Below are 19,275 nucleotides of genomic sequence, written 5' to 3' on the forward strand. Positions count from 1 at the left end.
TCATTTTCGACCCGCCGCGGCCGACGACTCCAAAAGTCAGACCTCGAATCGTAGCCATGATCTCGACATACCTTTGCTCCCCTGATTATTGAAAGCATCCGTGCTTTTTGTTCTAAATCTCATTGTCTCCCATACATCCGCATGCTTCTTTGGTTATGTCGCGCTCTCGCTTACCGCCGATTCTTCGCCCACGCCTTACGCCCAGATACGTCGTCTCCTGCGTAGCTGCTGTCTACGTCGTTTACTGCTGGCTGTGGGGCATGCCTCTGTTTTCCTCGAATCTCCCTGCTTATTCGGGACCCCATTCCGTTGGCGTGATTGATATCGAGAGTCCTTGTGATGGCCGTAAGACAAGCGATGTCAAGTTCAAGTCGACAGGCGAACCCGCCTTCTTGGTATGCACGACGCTCTGACGACCGGCAGAACTCGCTGATATTCTCGCAGCTTGAAACAGTGTTGTTCTCTTTGTACTACCCGGCCATGAAGGGAGCGAAATCCGATAAGCCTAAACATCTCTGGGTGCCTAAGCCGCTCTCGGTGACAGCAGAGGGCTACGCGAAATTTGCTCATATCAGCAACTTCCTCACCAACAGCATCTTCACAGTCGCGCTCTGGGGTCTTACAGGCAGCACCACCATTCCAGCAAATGTCGATGTCCCACTACGAGAAAATGTACCCACTTTGAAGTTCACCGAGCACGTCGAGGACAAGCCAGAAGCTGGCGAAGAGAATTTCCCTGTAATCGTCTTTTCCCACGGCATGGCAAGTTCTCGCACAGACTACACGCACTTCTGTGGTGAGCTTGCCAGTCGAGGATATGTCGTCGCTGCAATTGAGCACAGAGATGGCAGCGGTCCTGGAACCATGATCATGAATGTTGATGGGACCGAGAAACCACTGTACCACTTCGGCCTCGGTGATCTGCAAGTCGATGCAAGTTTCGACACTCCGGAACTCAAGCAAGCACAATTGGACTTTCGTCAGGCAGAGATCGAGGAAACAGTTCGTGTTTTGCGAGCCGTCAACGACGGAAGTGGTGCCACTATCTTCGAAATGAATCCTCGTAAGGAGGGCGAGCATCTGAGCAGCTGGGAGGGAAAGTTTGACATGACCAACGTTACCATCGCAGGTCACAGTTACGGTGCCACAGGAGCTCTCCAGGCTTTGAAGGGTGCACCTTGTCCGGAACGTCCCTTCCACGGTGGACTGATTCTTGATCCCGGCAAATCGAGCGGTCCCCTCAATCACGACGTAGATGTGCCAATCTTGATTGTCCACTCCAACTCCTGGTCAAAGAAGCATTCGGTCTTCTTCGGCCAGCCTCATTTCACCGTCGTTAAGGATCTGGTCAAGGGTGTCAACAAGCGCGGAAAGGCTGCCTGGTTCATGACTTCTTTGGGCACATCACATCCATCCGTTACAGATGCACCCCTCATTGAGCCAACACTATTGAGTTGGACCACTGGATCCACAATTGATGTATATGACGGTGTGGGTGTATACGTCAACGTCACAGAAGAGTTTATGCTCTACCAAAAAGCGCACAAGAGGATGGGGTTGCTGGCTCTGGATGTCACACATTCTGAGTACGACAGTCACGACAATGGCACACAAGAGATGCCGCAAGCCTACCAACGATTCTGGCAGATTCATGTCGCGCCGGATTCGGCATAATCACCATTTATATATCATACTTACTCGGCAATAGATCTAATCTTTCGTTTTCTCGCCCACATTCCCTAGCTTTCCGGTCCCCGAGATGCAGATAAACGCTGATTGTTCATCTTCGTCGAGAGCGCATTTTATAATGGAAACGTTGGCTGATAATTATTTCGATCTGCGGGTACAACCCTGCTCTGAGGTGTTCACCATCTCTCACGCCATAACTCCTTCGATCTGCCTCAAGAATTCGTAGGTGGTTTACGACACACTTTTCAGGACCCGTGCGACCAAGTCCATGTGGTTTAACGGTGTCTTGCGGTGCACATGTCTTGTTGCCTTGTCGAAGCTGAGTTTGACGATTGTGCCAACGAAAACACTCAAACGCAGCCGTCAACTGTGCTCGTAGTCATCTGCACTCTTTTACTGAATTTGTTTAGATTTCAAGACTTCGCTTCGAAGATGCCACCGCGATAACTGGTGGGTCGTGGAAACACAAGCATTAGCAAGCATCAAGCCAAGGCCGATTACTATGCTAGATCTGACGGAGATTCGGGTGAGAGTTGCGAAGCAGCATTTACGCCATCGACAATTATTGTATCAATCTACAGAAGACTAAGAATTCCAATGCACAGTACTAATTCATCGTACTATATCTGGCTACACGTATAGCGGCTCTGTAAGGATGCATCCAAGGGAAACGCGGAGAGATCAGGAAAGGCTGAACGAAGGAGAGTTGACCGATCGCGCGGCCCGATCGTCGGCCCGCACCCAAGAACGTTTCTCTTCGATGACATCTTCCATTCATTGTTTTTCCCATCAACCAAAACCCCCATCGTGATGGAAGTCTTTTTAAGCGCAAGCAACCGTCTTCTGTATGGTGCAGGTGGTACAGATCACCATGTCATCCTTACTGTCTTTCCTTCTTGATGCGACACCCAGGCCCGGGCTGCAGCCTGTGCCGAACACAAAGCCCTTGACCTTCGAAGCTGCTGTCCTTCCACCAATAATATATTTTCTTGCGCTACTCTTCTTACCACCTCCTCCGCCGCGATCCATCGATAGCGCTGCGGTCAAGTTGCTTCGTAATGCGCTAGCCTTGCTTGCAGGAGTATTGTTCTTTCGACTTCCACTAGCCTACTACGTCCCGCAAAGCATCGGGCTCAACTACCAACTCGCTCTTGTTGGTCTCTATGGCGGATGCAGAGTTCTGGATGCTTTCTTCATCAGTCCCTATGGATTTGGACACATCCCTCGTCGCGTTCGTTACAAGCACATATCTCGAGTGCACACGCCCGCGTTAGTTGGAAGCGACAACGAACCTCAAGAGCCAGCTAAAGATGCGGCACAAGCCAATGGCGAGAAGCCGTCCGTCACTGATGCTGTTTCTGATGCTGCTACTCATGCCCGTCGCGGGTCACTAGCCGACTCATACTTCGTGCTCGAGAAGAAACTGTCTAACCTCAGCGAGATGAAGCCAGTTTACGAGCTGGCAACAAGCGAAGAAGGTTGGCCGGTCAACTTCTTGGATCGTGCTTCTTGGGCTCTTGAGCTCGAGACCAGCATGCGTGGTATTGGCTTTACCTGGACAACAGCTGACGTACGACACACTCGCAAGACGTGGTTGCCGACTGCCACAAACCGTCTGCATTCCATCTTTCTCCACGTTGGCCCCGTTCTGGCCGTCTGCTTTGTTATCATCCGGACCACTTATGTGAGATACCTCGAAGGATCACCGCAAGTTGAGCTCGGCATTCACACAGAAAATCTGTTCGACACTCGACTACCTCTTTGGCTTCAGCTTCTATTGACTGCAGCTCTTGGTGCTTTTCTTATGGCTGCATTCTCTGTAGCACACTCCATGGCTGCTATATTGCTCAGTCCTCTAGCACCTTCACCACTCGCCTACTTCCCGCCTCTCTACAGCACCCGCATTTGGGACATCAAGTCTGTGCGAGGGTTCTGGTCATACGGTTGGCACAGATTGTTCGCTCGATTGCTCCTGGTGTATGGCGTCTGGCCCGGAGAGTGGATTGAAAGGAAGCTTACAGGCAAACGAGACGACGCGCCAGCAGATGTTGGGAAGGTACTTGGCGGGTTCATTTCTTCTGCCTTTGTCCATTCATTTGCAGTTAGATCCGTGCTTGGTGGCGAGTGGAGTCGTTCTCTCGGCGAAGCAAAGTTCTTCGCTGCTAATGGATTCGCTGTAGTAGTGGAGGATGGTGTTCGACGCCAGGTGCTGGCTTGGAGGAAGAAGAGAGATCTACCGTTGGAAATGTGGTATGATTCGTACATTGGCCGAATCTGGTGGATTGCTTTCCTCTTATTCAGTGGCAGAAATTTTGCACGGGGCTGGGTAAATGCTGGCCTAGTCAGGGAGATGGCTGGCAAGTAGAAGCACAGCGATGCGTTGCATCGAATGCAGTCGGAAATCATCCCGAGACAAGGACAATGTTTTAACCAAGATTTCTTGGAAGTTGGCACGTCAGAATCTTTAGACCGTCATATCTAATCCTTTGCGATATAATAGAGAGGATCCAATGTATCCGCTGACCTTTTGACCGATAGAGGCTCATATTGCGTTGCTTTTCCAGATTTCTCCGCATTTGAGATCGTCCATCTATTCCTAAATTCGAACTTCTACGTCATGCATGCCTTGTGATGCACATGCTCCTTCGAGTACTTGGGTACATGACCTCTACACTTATAGACTGGCTGGACTGCTGTTGTTTCTCCTCTTTCTGTAGCTCTTTGCGCAAATAGTACTATTTGCAATTTCAAGATGTCGTTCGAAGACCCCGAAAAGAAGGACAGTATAGACCATGACGATGATATATCGAGGCCGGCTACTGGTCGACGCAAGTCGTCGATGTCGAGACGAAAGAATAGTGCTTACGAGGACCCCTTTGCGCGAAAAGAGAGTGTGGACGAGGGTGAGATCCAAGATGCAGAGATTGACTATCAATCTCTCGAGTGGTGGCAAGCTTCAATGAGTATGTCAGAGCCCTGAAGGACGATTGATCAAACTTCTGACAGCTGTAAGTCATGATTGCTGAGACCATCTCGCTGGGCATTCTCTCGCTGCCGTCAGTACTTGCGAGAATCGGTCTCGTGCCTGGACTCATCTTGCTTGTTGGACTCGGAATTATCGCAACCTACACCGGATGGGTATGTCTTTTCTCACAACCGAACTCTATGACACAGTGGACTTACACAGGATTGGAAAGGTTATTGGACAATTCCGTATGAAGTATCCTTGGGTAAGCGAGAAGATATCCTATAACGCTTGTCAGAAGGAGTACTTACGGTACCACAGGTTGTGTCATTCGCAGATGCGGGCGAGATCCTCTTCAAACCGCTCAAGATGGGCGCCATTGGCCGCGAAGTCTTCGGCGGAGCACAAACAATCTTCCTCATCTTCACTATGGCTAGTCACATCCTAACCTGGACCATCTGCCTCAACACCGTGACTGACAGCGCTACGTGTACCGTGGTATGGGCAGTCATCGGACTAGTCATCTTCTGGCTCTTCGACTTACCCAGAACTTTGAAGAATGTATCGTTCATGTCCATCGCATCATTCATCTCCATCTTCTCGGCTGTACTGATCAGTATGGTTGCCATTGGCATTCAAAAGCCCAAAGGCAACACACCATTGGCGGTGACTACTGTGCTGCCCTTTACAGACGCTTTTGTTTCTGTCAGCAACATCGTGTTTGCTTACGCTGGACACTCCTGCTTCTTTGGCTTCCTGGCGGAGATGAAAAATCCAGCCAAGGATTGGACCAAAGCTTTGATCTTCCTCCAGGTTTGGGATATCAGTCTCTATATCGTTGCGGCTACAGTCATCTACGTGTTTGCCGGTCCGAATGTCACTTCACCTGCTCTTGGCTCAGCGGGCCCCATTGTGAGGAAAGTCGCTTGGGGGATCGCTATTCCAACAGTACGTCGAGATTGAAACCACACTTCCGCAAACGAACAGTCGATACTAACACCAAGCAGATTATCATCGCTGGAATCATCTACGGCCATGTTGCTTCAAAGTACATCTTCGTCCGTTGCTTCAGAGGCACAGTCCACATGACCAGAAGAACCAAAACCAGCACTCTTGCATGGACGGGAATCACACTGACCATCTGGGTCATCGCTTGGATCATTGCAGAGTCAATCCCAAATTTCAACGACCTACTTGGCCTGATCAGTGCTCTGTTCGCTGCACACTTTACCTACACCTTGAGCGGAGTGTTCGGATTATACCTGAACCATGGACATTGGTTCGATAGTCCGAAGCAGATTGTACAGTTTTGTGTCAATTGGGTGGTCATTGCGATAGGTGCAACAGTGTGTGTGGCTGGACTTTATAGTTCGGGCAAGGCGATTGCAGCGGGTGGAGGCAATGGATCTTGGACGTGCAAGAGCAATGCTCAGTAGCCTCGTTTGGAGCAATGTCTTTTTGAAGCGAAACAAATTCGTATTGAACATTAATATATCATACTTTGCGTAAATCGTAAAACAGTTTTTTCGGACTGTAGCGTCTAGTGAGAGGCAACATCTTTTGCTTGCCTCATCTTGACCCAAACACCTTCTGCAGGACAGCAGGTCAGAGTCAGGCGCATTTTTGGTTCGGCATCGAGTGTGGGCCCTGTAGGCTCAATCTTGTCGAACCGTTGCAACAGTCTGACCATGACATAACTAGCCTCAGTCAATGCGAACTGTTGGCCAATGCAGATTCTAGGACCTCCGTTGAAGGGCAGATAACCCCAGCTAGGTCGTCCTGATTCCCATCTCGACGGCTTGAACTCATCTGCATCTTCACCCCAGATATCCTTACGTCTGTGCATGACGTAAACCGAGTAGCTGACATCGGTACCCTTGGGTATGAAGATGGGCGAGAGACCGTCTGCACCACCACCTCGTGGGATCGTGGTATCGGTCAGGGCACGGCGACCGTCCATGGGCACAACTGGATAGACACGAAGTGCCTCGTTCAGACAGTGTTGGAGATACTGGCAGTCCTTCAGAGACACAAAGGTAATATCTCGAGGGTTCTCATAACTTCCAAAGTCACGAATGACAATCTCACGGAGCTTCTCAAAGACGTCTGGGTTCTTGGCCAGGAGTAGCAGCATCCAGCTGAGCAGGCAGGCAGTAGTGTCGCGACCAGCAATCAGGATGTTGAGTAGTTGGGTACGCAGCTCGATTGGATCTTGCGTCTGAGCAGCAAGCTCTTCAAGGAATACGAATTTCCTGGTAAGCGACGGTCTTCGCTTCTCCTTGATCGCCTTATCCACATAGTAGTCGGCAAAATTGTGCACATCTTTGCAGAGCTTTTTGAAGTGCTTGTCGTGAGCCATCCAGTAGTAGTTTCCGAATCGTGCGCCTTTGAATAGATATCCTTGAGAACTGTCGATGGCAGTTCCGAAAACTTTCTCGTCTCTCCAGGCCGCTGCTGCTCCAGCTTCTCCACCCCTGAGTGCTGCAAGCTGAGTGTCAATACTCTCACCGAAGAGAAATTCTGTTGAGCTGTCGAGGGTAAGGCGGAAGAAGAGAAGCTGTACGTTGGTCTCCTCAACCCAACCATCGGCATTCACAGGAAGAGCCTGCATCATGTTTTGCACATGCACCTCTTCGAGTTCCAGATCGCTGATGTTATCGCGAGCAAATTGCGGACGGAGAAGGGCTCGAGAATGCTCCCATCTCTTGCCGTCTGATGCGAACTATGATTCTGGTTAGCAAGAATGTCATTGTCCAAGAGTAATATACACCCACGATTCCATCGCCCATCAAAGGACCAAAGTTGCCAATTCTTGCAGATCCTAGTCCGAAATCCTTGAATTGAGTCGCCAACAAAGCTTGAATATTCTTAGGATCCGAGGTGAAGTGAGCCTCGTTTCCCAGAATGGACAGTCGCATGGTATGCACGGGTCTGTTTTGCGATTCCGACAAGACTTCCTCCCGCTCACGGAGATATGCGGGGAAACGACCTGCTTTCTGAGCCGCCATCATCTGTTTGATCGTCGAGATGCCCAGATGTGTGGCAGGCCAGAGTGGCGCTGGCTCGCAGTCCAGCTTACGAGATTTGATAGCATGCTGTCGGCGAACATACAGTATACTGATACTCTTGTAGATTATCCAGGTAACCGTGAGCCAGAGGAACGTAAAGAAAACAGAAAAGCTCGCCATGGGTAGGGTTGATAGCCTGGGTGTGGAGAGGTATCGACAGGGCTCTTAAGAAAGCGTCCAGGACCCTGGACCTTCCCTGCCACCTTCTTGAAAGGGGACTGGGATACGCTTCGGCTCTCGGTAAAACATATTTGGACTCTCGAGTCATCAGACTTTTGGCATTCAAGAGAATGGCCGTGAACGCCCGCCAATGAACGCCATAGCATAGACATTTGAGTTGGTAGCGACACACAACCGTTCCGTGGTTATCTTGGCTTCGCCAACGGTGCCGAGGAATCCACTCTGTCTCCAAGGCAAGACTTGCGAGGGCTCATATCTCTGTGTTGATACATCAAGGATACAATATCCCTCTCTGTGGTCATGAACAGTCGCCGTATGCGCTCATGCAAAACACGGTGCTTCTCGTCTGGCCCTGAACGAAAAGTAAAAACGCAAGACGTCGGCAGCAAGGACCTGACCTGTTTAGGCACGTCATTGAGATTATCCAACTCCTCTTGGCGCTGTGGGGTAGCGCGCTAGCGGTCCGGACGATCACTTTCTCTTTTTGGTTTCCTTTTTGTATTGTCCCTTGGAGTGAGCAAAACTAGAAAAACCTGGTCCGGCATCCTGTGGAAACATTTCTTGCTCCTCACGCGTCCGATGGCAGTCTAATACTGCCTGACTGCGATTTTGAGCGCGTAGCGAACGACGCCGCAACGTACGTAGTGAGATTAAGAACATGCGATAAAGATGTGGTGGTGGCTGCGGAAACGGCGTTCGAGCTTCACCGTCGCAACCGGTGGCTCCGATGAGAGGTGGTGGGTCTCGCACAGGTTTGCGAGGTCGCAGCGGAGGAAGCACGTTTCCGACGCGCTAAAAGATCCATCGTCCTTTACCTGTTTGCGCAAGCACACCCACTCTTTACCGATGAAATGGATGCATCAGGAACGGCCAACGTGCTTGCTGGCTGATAACGAGTCAATAATCCTGGAGAACCGTTTGAGCGAAGCTGTCCCCCGAGCATCCGCAGCGTAAGTCTGACTTCGAAAATCGTCGCATTTTGTGAGGAAATTGGTCACACGCCTCCAGTTTGTTGTTTTTCTGGCTCATCTGTGATATAGAAGCTTTTCTTGACACATATTCAATCATCAAAACCTTAGTAGGTGACGCTTAGGCTCGAAGAAATGCCGAGTGTAACACTGTTGACAGCCCCAGGCCATGTAACAACATGACATCGTTTCTTCCAAGCAAACGGTTTCCTGAATCCTTCTACGTCCTCACCTGAGTCCAATATACGAGACTATCTCTAGTCTTACATCGGATTTGCCGTGCGCAGCACAGACTAGCGAATCACGCCTTGTAGGGTTTTCACGAGGAAGCACAACAGCGTTCAGAGCATTGGTTCATCCTCAGCATGAACGCGGCTAACAACATGCGACTCCGCTCCAGCCGTAGAGCTCTTGGTCACACGCAAGCGGCATATCACTGCTCATACCACGATTCGCCAGCGCTCTGTATTCTTCAATCTCAGCAACTAAAGCTATGCGTGGCTACCATATGTCTGGCTTACCATCACAGTTGTAAGAAGCAACATGCTCACATACGAAGCTCACACGAGCCCACGGCTACAAGCATAGTATGGTTACACGACTTACTGGCCTCTGGTCACTCTTAGTGTCAGCATCCTTTGCATACAAGTAATGCTAATTCCGCTTGCCTGAACATAATGCCGGATTTGACAACAACTTACATTCAACATGTCGGAATGTGGCTTGCGACTGCTCCCAAACTTCATCGACACACTTGCATCGGACGACCCAGAGTTGATTTCTATTGAAGTAACCCAGACTGCGAGTCTCGATGGGGGTTATCGCCAGATCACGTTCAACAACCTTGCCAGGAGCATCGATAAATGTGCCTGGTGGGTACTGAACTAGATAGGTCAAGGTCGAGACTTTCCTACACTAGCCTACATGGGTCCTCATGACCTGAGATATCTCTTTCTCATGTTCGGGGCCTGCAAAGCGGGCTACGAGGTATGTTCGCTCTTATATCTTCTGGGACGTGACTGGCCAGAGCTCGTTCAGATGTTCTTTACTTCTCCACGAAACAGCACGACCGCATCCCTCGATTTGCTTGATCAAGCGGACTGTGGTATTTTCTTAGTACCTACCGATGCACCACTGTACTCGAATTTACTGTTGAGCGTGCTCATCGAAAGACCAATGTCAACACTTGACCTGCCAGATCTCGCGTACTTCTTGGATGCTGACCAACAAATGGTGCCTTTTTTGTGGACAAGAACGTTCGAAGATACTCTTTCCGATGTTTCATGCCTCGGCCATTAGCACTTTGTTCCTTTCAATCTGGAATACCGTTCCAACAATTTCACCGCCTCCAATACCTCTGACAGCAGAACTTGCAAATGAAATGATCGTCAACTGTAACATTGAAGCTGCTACCATGCCTCCGTCTATCCTTTCTGAAATGGCAGGGAATCAAAGGTATCTAGAAAGTCTTTGGAGATGTACCAGTGTGATGTATGGGGGAGGACCGCTACCTACCCAGGCCGGTGATCGCATCGCGTCAGGCACCACTCTCATCACTGTCTTTGGATCCTCGGAGACAGGGTTCTTCCCTGTCGAAGACATGCAGCGGGAGGACTGGCCGTACGTCAAACTAAGCGACTGCGCTGGTGGCGTGTATCGTCCTTATGCGAATGATCTGTTCGAGCTTGTCGTTGAGCGGAAGCCTGGTCTGGAAATGTCCCAACCTGCGTTCTGGATGTACCCTGGACTGGAAGAATACCACACGAAGGACCTGTTTTCGAAACATCACAGCAAACCCGATCTTTGGTTGTGGCAAGGCCGCACAGACGACATCATCGTTCTTAGCAAGGGTGAGAAGTTTAACCCTATTGCAATGGAGAACATGATCGTCAGTGGTCATCCTGCAGTTGAGTCAGCTCTTGTTTGCGGAGACGGGCGCGAACAGTGCGCCTTGCTTGTGGAACTGTCTTCTTCAGAATCCAGTGAAGAAGATACCTCCGAGGAAGAACTTGTGGAGGAGCTATGGCTGATCGTGCAGAAAGCCAACGAGGAGTGTCCCGAGTACGGACGCGTGATGAAGAACATGGTGATAGTTGCCAAACAGGGCAAGAGACCGATACGAGCAGATAAGAGTACTGTTCAGCGTAGGCGTACCCTGGAGAGTTTTGCTGCTGAGCTCGACGAACTTTACCATCTACACGAAGGCCCTGCTGCATCCTTTGCACATACAGATCGTCCGATGGATTTCGAGAGTGTCAAGCAAATTGTCACGGATATTGTTCACGGACTTCCCAGATATCGGACAGTGCCATCCAGCAAGAGTTTCTTTGATCTAGGGCTGGACTCGCTTCACGCTATGACAATGGCCAAGAGCATCAGAACCGCTTTTCTCAATCTGCCAACACAAATCACAACCAAAGTCATCTACGACTTCCCAAGCATTGATCTACTATCAAGCTCCATCTGTGGCTCAATGATTGGAAGGGAGGATTCAGTGAAGGCAATGCAGATGCTGTACGATCGCCACTCACCCATGAGCCGCAAAGCATTGGCTAATGAGGCTCCTCGCGCTGCCACTGTAATCCTTGTTGGCTCCACCGGCCACCTGGGTACTCAGCTTTTGGACCAACTCTCGCGTAGAATAGACGTCCAGAGGATTTACTGCCTCAACCGCCGCTCCAAGGTCAACCTTGAACAAGGAGCGGATGATCCCCCATTCGGCAATCCAGACTCGACATACACTCGATACTTTCACGCAGACTATTCTCAACCGTGCTTCGGCCTTTCTGAACCAGACTTGCGTCTTTTGCAGCGTGACGTCACTTGCGTGATCTAGAACGCATGGCCTGTCGACTTTTGCATGCCACTGTCACACTTCGAACCTGGTATTCATCTCACCACTCAGCTCATGGAGTTCTGCGAATCTTCAGACCATGCATCTACTTTTGTATTCATCTCGTCGGTAGGATCCGTCCTCCGCAACTCGCGAGGACCTGTTTCAGAGGAGGTCGTCCATGACTGGCTGAGGGCAGAGACTATGGGCTATACACAGTCTAAGCTCGTCGCTGAACGCCTCATAGCTGAGATCACTGCTACCACTGGTGTCAAAAGCCTAATCTGCCGTCTGGGTCAGCTCGGCGGAGTCTTGGACCATGACGCTGGGAACAGCAAGGTACCCGAATGGCCGGAGAAAGAATGGTTGCCCGCTATGCTGGCTTCCTCGATCCAACTCGGCGCCATTCCTTCTTCACTAGACTCACTGGACAGCATCGATTGGGTGCCCGTTGACGTCGCTGCAGCTACAATATGCGAGCTCATATCCGCTGGATCTGCAATCCGCGAGGCTTGCCAGGTATACAATATCGTCAATCCTCAAACTACCAGCTGGACAGAGCTATTGCCACAGCTTGCAGCTTACAGGGGACTGAAACGAGTCGCTCTTCCCGATTGGGTTGGACTCCTGGAGAAACATATTCAGAGCGGGCCAGGGAAAAACATACCGGCCATGAGCTTGGTCGATTTCTTCGAAAGCGCCTATGAGAATGGAAAGAAAAAGCCTTTGGTCGACTGCTCGAAGAGTCTTGCTCTGAGTCCGGCTCTCAACGGTACACGACGCATAGGTGTTGATTTGATGGAACGATGGATTAGCCAGTGGAGTTTCAGCAGTTGAGTTGGAGTATCTGATTTGCGCAAAAAATTGATATGGACAAGGAGAGCATGTAAGGAATGTTATCAGCATCTGATGTATGTGCCTAAAATCTTTTGCCGTGTTCTTCAAAATGTCCAGGGGAATTTCAGTCGTCTGGTCCTGGCATAACATCATGCCTATGAGCAAAAAAAAAAAGAAATCCTCCTAGAGATCTTATTATTGAAAGATTGATTCACTTACGACATCATACATCTGGCTAGCCATTGGACTCAGAAGGCTCGAGAGACCCTCGGCGGGTTTGATCCAGCTACAGAAAGAGTGAAGTGCTCGTTTTTGCGAGGCCACCTCTGCTCCGACTTTCGCTGCTCCTTCACATGCTCCAGAGTAAGCAGGAACTTGTGTTCGCAAGGACAACTAGTCACCTGGGTCTCACTTGGGACTTTTGGTGCGGAGTGCGCCATACCACCGCGGTGAGGTGCATGACCTCAATCGTAAGCGCTATCGAACTGGCGAGGAACCTATCGTTGTTAGTAAGAAGTTGGGGAAGTGGCAGGTTCGAACGCAAGATCTGTGGGAGCGAGTTGCCATTCGGCAAAGGGGGTAGTGTATCAACGGCGACTTGATCAGTATACGTAGTCTTAGTCGATAGGAAGAGGGTGTTGGTGTTTGCTACGGGCCGGTAATGCAAGTGAGCCATATTTGGGCAGCAAACATCTTCTTTGTTACACTTGGAGTCCCACTCTATGCTGAGACACCATACAGCTCGGCTTTTTCTGCCTTCGAAAGAATTGCTTGCCTGCTAGCGAGCATGTCTGATTCACTGCTCAACTTGTGAGACTTGTTCGATTAACATCTTACGATGTCTATAACAAAAGCTATAATTGATTGGCCCTCCAACAGATTGGACAAGCTTCAGTCTGTAAGGTCTATGGCACATAATCTCGAATATGATAACATATTGATAAGTGCTAAAATATTAATAAGTTCTGCTGCCGATTCCATCTGAAAGGGCATGACCATGTTAAATATCTGACGATGTAATGATGCGAGCATGCAACCACATGATCAGTACACAAAGACACAGGAACCTGACTTAAATAAGTCTCCTGATTTGATAGACACTCTGCTGTATGTTTGAGCTGGTATAACTGTATTGTGTTAGTTAATAAGGAAATATGCAATGCTGAACGAGGAAAGTACGTTCAGATATGCCGAAGATTCGCCGACAGATACCATTGCTCCTGAGGATCTTCAAGCTTCTCATTCTCACCAACACTTAACGTCTCGAATCAGCAGCTTGATACGGCAGGCAGGACTATATATCTACAGGCTCAATAAACTTATCGCCCAAGGTACCTGTCCGAGGATGGCTGTCGCCAGAGCTTCAGCAACGGCGGCACAAGCCTTTAAGAATATCTGGCAATTATCTCCAGGAAGGATCTGTTTTCAACAAACGGAGAAGGTTTGTGTATTCTTCTATACTGTTGCAGAAACGGGGTGATGCCCTTCTCTTCCTACCAAGCTCTGGTCGAAGCTCTCATGATTAATCGCCCTCCATTACCAACTTCGTATTACGGCCTTCTCCAACGACATCAGTTTGATCAACCAACGCCAGGAAGCTGATGGCTCGAGACCCCTTCTACTCGTATTCCCTCGACCAGAAGCATTCGAGGGCCACCCGTATCCTTGGTGTTTCTTCTGTAAACCATGTCCTCCTCGCAGTCTGTTCGCGCCAATCCTCGGTGACCTGCCATTCATGGAAGATCTCGCAGGCCAACTCTCTAGCTACAACCACGCCATCTCTCAAAGCCAGTTGCCACACTCGTTGCAAGGGAGCTCCGACATGCGAACGTCGATGATAGGTGTGTCAGGGTAGGATGAAAAGATGACACAGTTCATGCCGCATTCTTCGTTGGAGCGGCAGGTATGGCCACACTTCAACTGATGAATGCCTTCCTTGCAGAAGAGTCCCTTGATCCTGGCATCATTGATGTTCTTGGAGGCGCTGTTGGCGGCACTCGCTCGGGTCTGTACGTCGTAGATCAAGAGACAGAGCCACTTTCTGAACACAAGAGGTTCTGCATCCTTCTTTGTCTCTTTGTTATGGGCAGCCATGTCTGCGTAGATCTTGAAGGCGCGATGTTGCTGTGACTGGCTCAAGCCGAGAGATGTGAGAAGTCTTATAGCCTCCTTCTCGCGCTGGTCACGGGGACTTCTGCAGATGTCGACCACAATCTCGCTGATGCGGTAGATGTGTATTTGCTCGGGTCGGTGATTGTTTTGGATGGGTTTTGGCTGATGAGCGGTGGCAGGCTCCTGACTGTCCAAGAACGACGAGATGTCGAGCTCGGAAGTCTCGCTGGCGGATCTGGAAGCGCGTAGAGAGGCACCGTCGACATGATTGAGATCGCGCGCATCGAGGTAAGTGTGGGGATCGGGTTGAGACATGTCGGGTGGGTATTGAATTGTGTCGCTGTTGGAATGAGGACCGAGGGTGTTTGCTGAGTGTGTTGACACTGGCTCCATGAGCGATGTGGTTCTCTTTGATCTGGCCTCGCTCAAGGCTTTCGAAAGCGCGGCGGACTTTGCTTGACCTTCACTGTTGTTGGGCTCCGTTTCGCGGCGTTCTGTGGTAGGCAGAACGTGCTGGAATGCCGTCTCATCCATGTCCGGGCCGAGGTCAGGATACTGCATGTCTGAGAGTGGACCTTCCTCGAATGACGTCGGCTGGTTTGTCCTCGAGTCTCTTGGTCTTGATAGCGGAGAGAGAGATTCTGAGGCAGCGTTTCTTCGACCATCGACACTTTCACGGAAGAACGAATCAAGTTGCCAAGACATATCCAATGCTGCGACCACTGGCAGGCTCTCGTCCGATCCCGTACCCCAGGTGTACGTATCAAAACGTGTTCCGCCATCAAACTGGGTCTGCTCATCCTGCTCGGCACCGTCAACAACATCTCTCAGCAAACCACCACCTCCGAGCCAGGTCTGGGGGTAGTATGTCATGTTCTGTGCGACGTTCTGGCTCCAACCTTGCATATCGACTGCAAGACCGTTATCAAACTGCGGAAATGCACGAGTATACTGTGCGCGGGCGACTGCAGCCTGTTCCGAGAAGTCGTCTTCGTTTGTCTTACGCAAATTGGCTGGCCTGGTGTTGTCCTCTGGACCTTCGGATATATGGTATCTCTCGGCCTAGTATCAAGGAGTCAGTCTTGCTGGGTCTAGCAAAGGACCGTCACCTCTGGAGTCTTACCTGAGAATAACTGACCTGCCATGGATACAGGCCCTGTGCTGAGACCTCTGGCTGCATCTCGTGGCCTGACGAGGATGCCGGCAATACAGCCTCTCTAGGAGGCATCAGCTCAGCCCGTTCAGCTCCTCCATTACTTTGCCACTGCTGGACCACGGCATCGTCTTCAGCTGCGTAAGGCTTAGGAGGTAAGCCACGAGGCTCACGCAGTCCCTGAGATGGTAATGACATGTTGCTGGAAGGCAGGCGTCAAGCTTGTAAGCTGTGATTGCTGTCGAACCACAAAGAGGAAAGTCGCTTTGAAGAGGTCAAAGACAAGAAAGCTGTGCTGCTACGAGAGGTGCTGCTTATGGTGCAGCTATTGGGAGAACTGCGCCTAACGTTGCGTTGAATGAACGTTTTGGCTAGGATCTTGAGTAAGTTGTATCTCCAAGCAATGGATCTTTGTGGGCTTGATGTCAGGCTGGTATTGACCCACAGGTATGCTCCGGAAGCAAAACTTACGGGTAGCTATCGTATACGAGATGCTTGAGACTTGTGGGTCATGAAGGGGGACTTGATATGCAGAATTCGAACCCCTAAAATCACTCACACAGCTTCTTGCGGACTCGACGCTGCTGTCGACGTGGAGCAGGTTTCCGTTCGTTTCCGGAACCATTGGGCTTCCCGTCACTTTACAGGTGCTCATAACATTTATTTCGCTGCGGCTTCTCTCCATCTTACCTCGACGCATAACAACGATTCTTCCGCGCTTCGCCGAGTAAGTATCAGGGCATCTATCCACGGTACTATTGCTAATTCTAGAAGCATGGACAAGCACAACGACATGGCCGAGGCTAAGATGACTGACATGGCCAACGCTAAGATGCCTGACATAATGAACAACCCCATCGACGAGGTTGTCAAGCACGCTATCACCAACTCTGTTATGGACATCATCTGCAATGTGGTTGACATCATGGTCGAAACCAATTCGCCTATGCCCGTACTCAAGAAGACCATGACCAAGGATCTTATGACCTCTATCAACGCCAGAGTCGAGGCTCTCGTTGACGAGCACGTCAACCAGTCGCTCGAAGCAGCTCGCACTAAGGCCGCTCTCGAGGCCGAACTCGAGATGGTAAGTCTTATGCTTTTCCTATCTGGGCGTTCCAGGACTGACCACTGTTCAGGCCAAGAAACTCTCGGCCATTAGAGCCGCCATCGTCAAGGACCTAGAGGATCACCTCGAGTTGCGTTCTCGCCAATTCGAGGACTTTAGTGGTCTTCTGGAGTCCACGGCGATTGATGCTGGCGAAGATGGTCTTGGTGCCGCTGGTGTCCATACCACTAATCTCAACATTGCATGCATCATCCACGAGAAGGATGATGAGGTTCTCAAGCAGACAGTCAAGTACCTGGAAGCCGACCTTCCTGGTAATGCAGAGATCTGCGAAATCCAAGCTGATATCGCTAAGATGGATGCAAAGCTGGGTATCGTCAAGGAGGAAGGCACCGTCAATGGTACTCACTAGTTGGGGGAGATGAGATCGAACGCTCTTGCCTGTTCCGACCACCTGCCTTACAGCACCGAATCTGCACATGACGTTCATCGCACCTGCAGTTCTTAGTTATCAAAAGTAATGAACTCTTTTGCTTCTCATCCTGACTTTCTACCGTGATTCATCAACGTACGTCCTCGTCTTTTGTTCATACCGTGACATCAACAACTCGTCTTCATCCAATTGCACCGTGATCGCAATGGCCAAATCTTCTGACGATGATTGCATTACTGTCAAATTGATTCACAGGAACCAGGACTGGCGGGATGGGCTCGCATCAGTTTTCATCAACCGAGAAGGTCGAGATCCTACTTTGGCGGAGATACAACTGGAGTACGACAAAGCGTGGGTAGCTGAGAGAAGGGAGTTCGACATGACAGCATATCGTCTTCTCAAGGAAACTGGTATAGAACCAAACAAGTACGAAATTTTGGACGCGTTGGAGTTGCAAATGAAAAATCCCGAGTACAACTCCGAATATGCTGTTTACCATCGCTGGGACCAAAATCCATCGTATCCCGCCAACAGTAAACTTCCCACGAGCAGGAGCAATCCTATTGATCTCACGAACTCTGATCAGTCGGCAACAAATACAGCGACAAAGAAGCACGAGACGGATTTGAGACAAACAAACGCGGGAGCTGTGAGATCTTTTGCACCACACTCTACCCTCAACCTCTCCAGTCTACCCAAACAAGAGTCTATTTTCGAGCACATACCGCTCCAGCCAATCGATCCCTCATCAGAGATCCATCCGGAGACAAGCTTCTCTACACAAATGCTCGAAGTTGGCCGTCGCAAAATCAAAGCAGTGCCTAAGGGAACTGCTACGTCGACGCCAAATTCAAGAGATGCAGGACCGACAACAGAAGCTGCGGCTAGAAACACAACCAACACTACGGTGGAAGCATCATCACAGCCTTTGACGAAAAAGCACACCGAGAAGATCTCCAATGCAGGACGAGCTATGCAATCCAAAAGCAGTCCACCGCCTGCAAGCACAAGAATCGAGTATGATCGACCACTCTTTGTTAAGGCAAAGCCAAGATTTGCATCAAGTACAGACAGATCTCACATTTCTGGTCCAATCTTTGTCAGAAAACAACCGAACGGTTTTGTGTTGGTCGATGATCACGAACAGCTCGACAGTACGCCAGAATTCAATGACAAGTCACCCTTCAGGGCGCTTCAACCACACCCAGGTTCTGCCTCGTCTCAGCAACCAGCTCGTGCCCCGATAAGCAGTCAAGCCTCGAATGATGGTGTCACGACAGTCTTAGCAAGCCAATGTAAGCCGCTATGCCTCTTCCTTGTTCGACTCGGAATCGCTAAACAGGAACAGATTCGGAACACTTCGACGACTACATCAAAGAAAAACTAGGACAAGGCGTGGATGGGCGTACGCACAGGATCTTCAAGCTCGCCATGTTGCACGCGAGCCGCTGGACAGTAAGCTGCTTACCCATGAATTCGATAAGCAAGACTAACAGATCCACATAGCTTGAGAACATGCCTAGGACAGACGGTGCGATCCAGGTCTTGTCCTCGCAAGTGACCACCAACGAGCGGAACTCTCGCACCGTAAACAAATGTGTGGAAACAGTACTAGACGCTTGCGATGTCAAAGACGACAGCAAACCTGCCGATCTGTACAAGCTGCTCGACAAGCAAGAGAAGGAAAGACAGCAAAGTCTGGAGCGAGTGGCCGACAAGCTGAACAAGGAGAAGAAAGACAAGGTCAAGCTGATGAGCGAGCTCGAGGTGATGAAAGAGGAAGTTCAGAAGGAGAAGGATGCCAGAGATCAGGAAGATGAAGACAGGTTGAGGAAACATCTGGAACGGAAGAAGAAAGGGAGCAAAGAAGATGGCGGCAACAGTGGTGCGAATGAAGAGAGAAGAAAGAGAAGGAGAGATGCTGAGCAGGAGGAGCATGTCGACATCGATATGTTGCTGTAACAAAGG

The 19,275-nt window shown here is 50.1% G+C and overlaps 7 protein-coding genes across 7 annotated transcripts; 5 read left to right on the forward strand and 2 right to left on the reverse strand.

The window, feature by feature from the left end:
* Positions 1 to 155: 155 nt before the first annotated feature.
* M436DRAFT_66378 (1-alkyl-2-acetylglycerophosphocholine esterase) lies at positions 156 to 1,674 on the forward strand (the record flags this gene model as incomplete). The annotated part of the gene is made up of 2 exons (XM_013569199.1): positions 156 to 395; positions 445 to 1,674. The coding sequence occupies 2 exons, from the start codon at positions 156 to 158 to the stop codon at positions 1,672 to 1,674; spliced, it is 1,470 nt and encodes a 489-aa protein (XP_013424653.1).
* An 886-nt stretch (positions 1,675 to 2,560) lies between these two features.
* M436DRAFT_75307 (uncharacterized protein) lies at positions 2,561 to 4,054 on the forward strand (the record flags this gene model as incomplete). Its single annotated transcript, XM_013569263.1, has 1 exon — positions 2,561 to 4,054. The coding sequence occupies one exon, from the start codon at positions 2,561 to 2,563 to the stop codon at positions 4,052 to 4,054; it is 1,494 nt and encodes a 497-aa protein (XP_013424717.1).
* A 474-nt stretch (positions 4,055 to 4,528) lies between these two features.
* On the forward strand, positions 4,529 to 6,090 carry M436DRAFT_53350 (uncharacterized protein; the record flags this gene model as incomplete). The annotated part of the gene is made up of 5 exons (XM_013569061.1): positions 4,529 to 4,652; positions 4,703 to 4,827; positions 4,887 to 4,919; positions 4,976 to 5,602; positions 5,662 to 6,090. The coding sequence occupies 5 exons, from the start codon at positions 4,529 to 4,531 to the stop codon at positions 6,088 to 6,090; spliced, it is 1,338 nt and encodes a 445-aa protein (XP_013424515.1).
* A 104-nt stretch (positions 6,091 to 6,194) lies between these two features.
* On the reverse strand, positions 6,195 to 7,842 carry M436DRAFT_75309 (cytochrome P450; the record flags this gene model as incomplete). The annotated part of the gene is made up of 2 exons (XM_013569264.1): positions 6,195 to 7,376; positions 7,429 to 7,842. The coding sequence occupies 2 exons, from the start codon at positions 7,840 to 7,842 to the stop codon at positions 6,195 to 6,197; spliced, it is 1,596 nt and encodes a 531-aa protein (XP_013424718.1).
* A 1,952-nt stretch (positions 7,843 to 9,794) lies between these two features.
* Positions 9,795 to 12,540, forward strand: M436DRAFT_66382 (uncharacterized protein; the record flags this gene model as incomplete). Its single annotated transcript, XM_013569200.1, has 3 exons — positions 9,795 to 9,857; positions 10,135 to 11,683; positions 11,837 to 12,540. The coding sequence occupies 3 exons, from the start codon at positions 9,795 to 9,797 to the stop codon at positions 12,538 to 12,540; spliced, it is 2,316 nt and encodes a 771-aa protein (XP_013424654.1).
* A 1,782-nt stretch (positions 12,541 to 14,322) lies between these two features.
* M436DRAFT_84567 (uncharacterized protein) lies at positions 14,323 to 16,003 on the reverse strand (the record flags this gene model as incomplete). The annotated part of the gene is made up of 2 exons (XM_013569265.1): positions 14,323 to 15,714; positions 15,776 to 16,003. 2 exons carry the CDS (start codon positions 16,001 to 16,003, stop codon positions 14,323 to 14,325), a joined length of 1,620 nt encoding a protein of 539 aa, XP_013424719.1.
* A 595-nt stretch (positions 16,004 to 16,598) lies between these two features.
* M436DRAFT_66384 (uncharacterized protein) lies at positions 16,599 to 19,269 on the forward strand (the record flags this gene model as incomplete). The annotated part of the gene is made up of 6 exons (XM_013569201.1): positions 16,599 to 16,892; positions 16,945 to 17,275; positions 17,340 to 17,391; positions 17,563 to 18,602; positions 18,656 to 18,762; positions 18,814 to 19,269. The coding sequence occupies 6 exons, from the start codon at positions 16,599 to 16,601 to the stop codon at positions 19,267 to 19,269; spliced, it is 2,280 nt and encodes a 759-aa protein (XP_013424655.1).
* Between the last annotated feature and the right edge of the window lie 6 nt (positions 19,270 to 19,275).

This window comes from Aureobasidium namibiae, assembly GCF_000721765.1.
Source record: "Aureobasidium namibiae CBS 147.97 unplaced genomic scaffold scaffold_16, whole genome shotgun sequence".
NCBI lineage: Eukaryota > Fungi > Ascomycota > Dothideomycetes > Dothideales > Saccotheciaceae > Aureobasidium > Aureobasidium namibiae.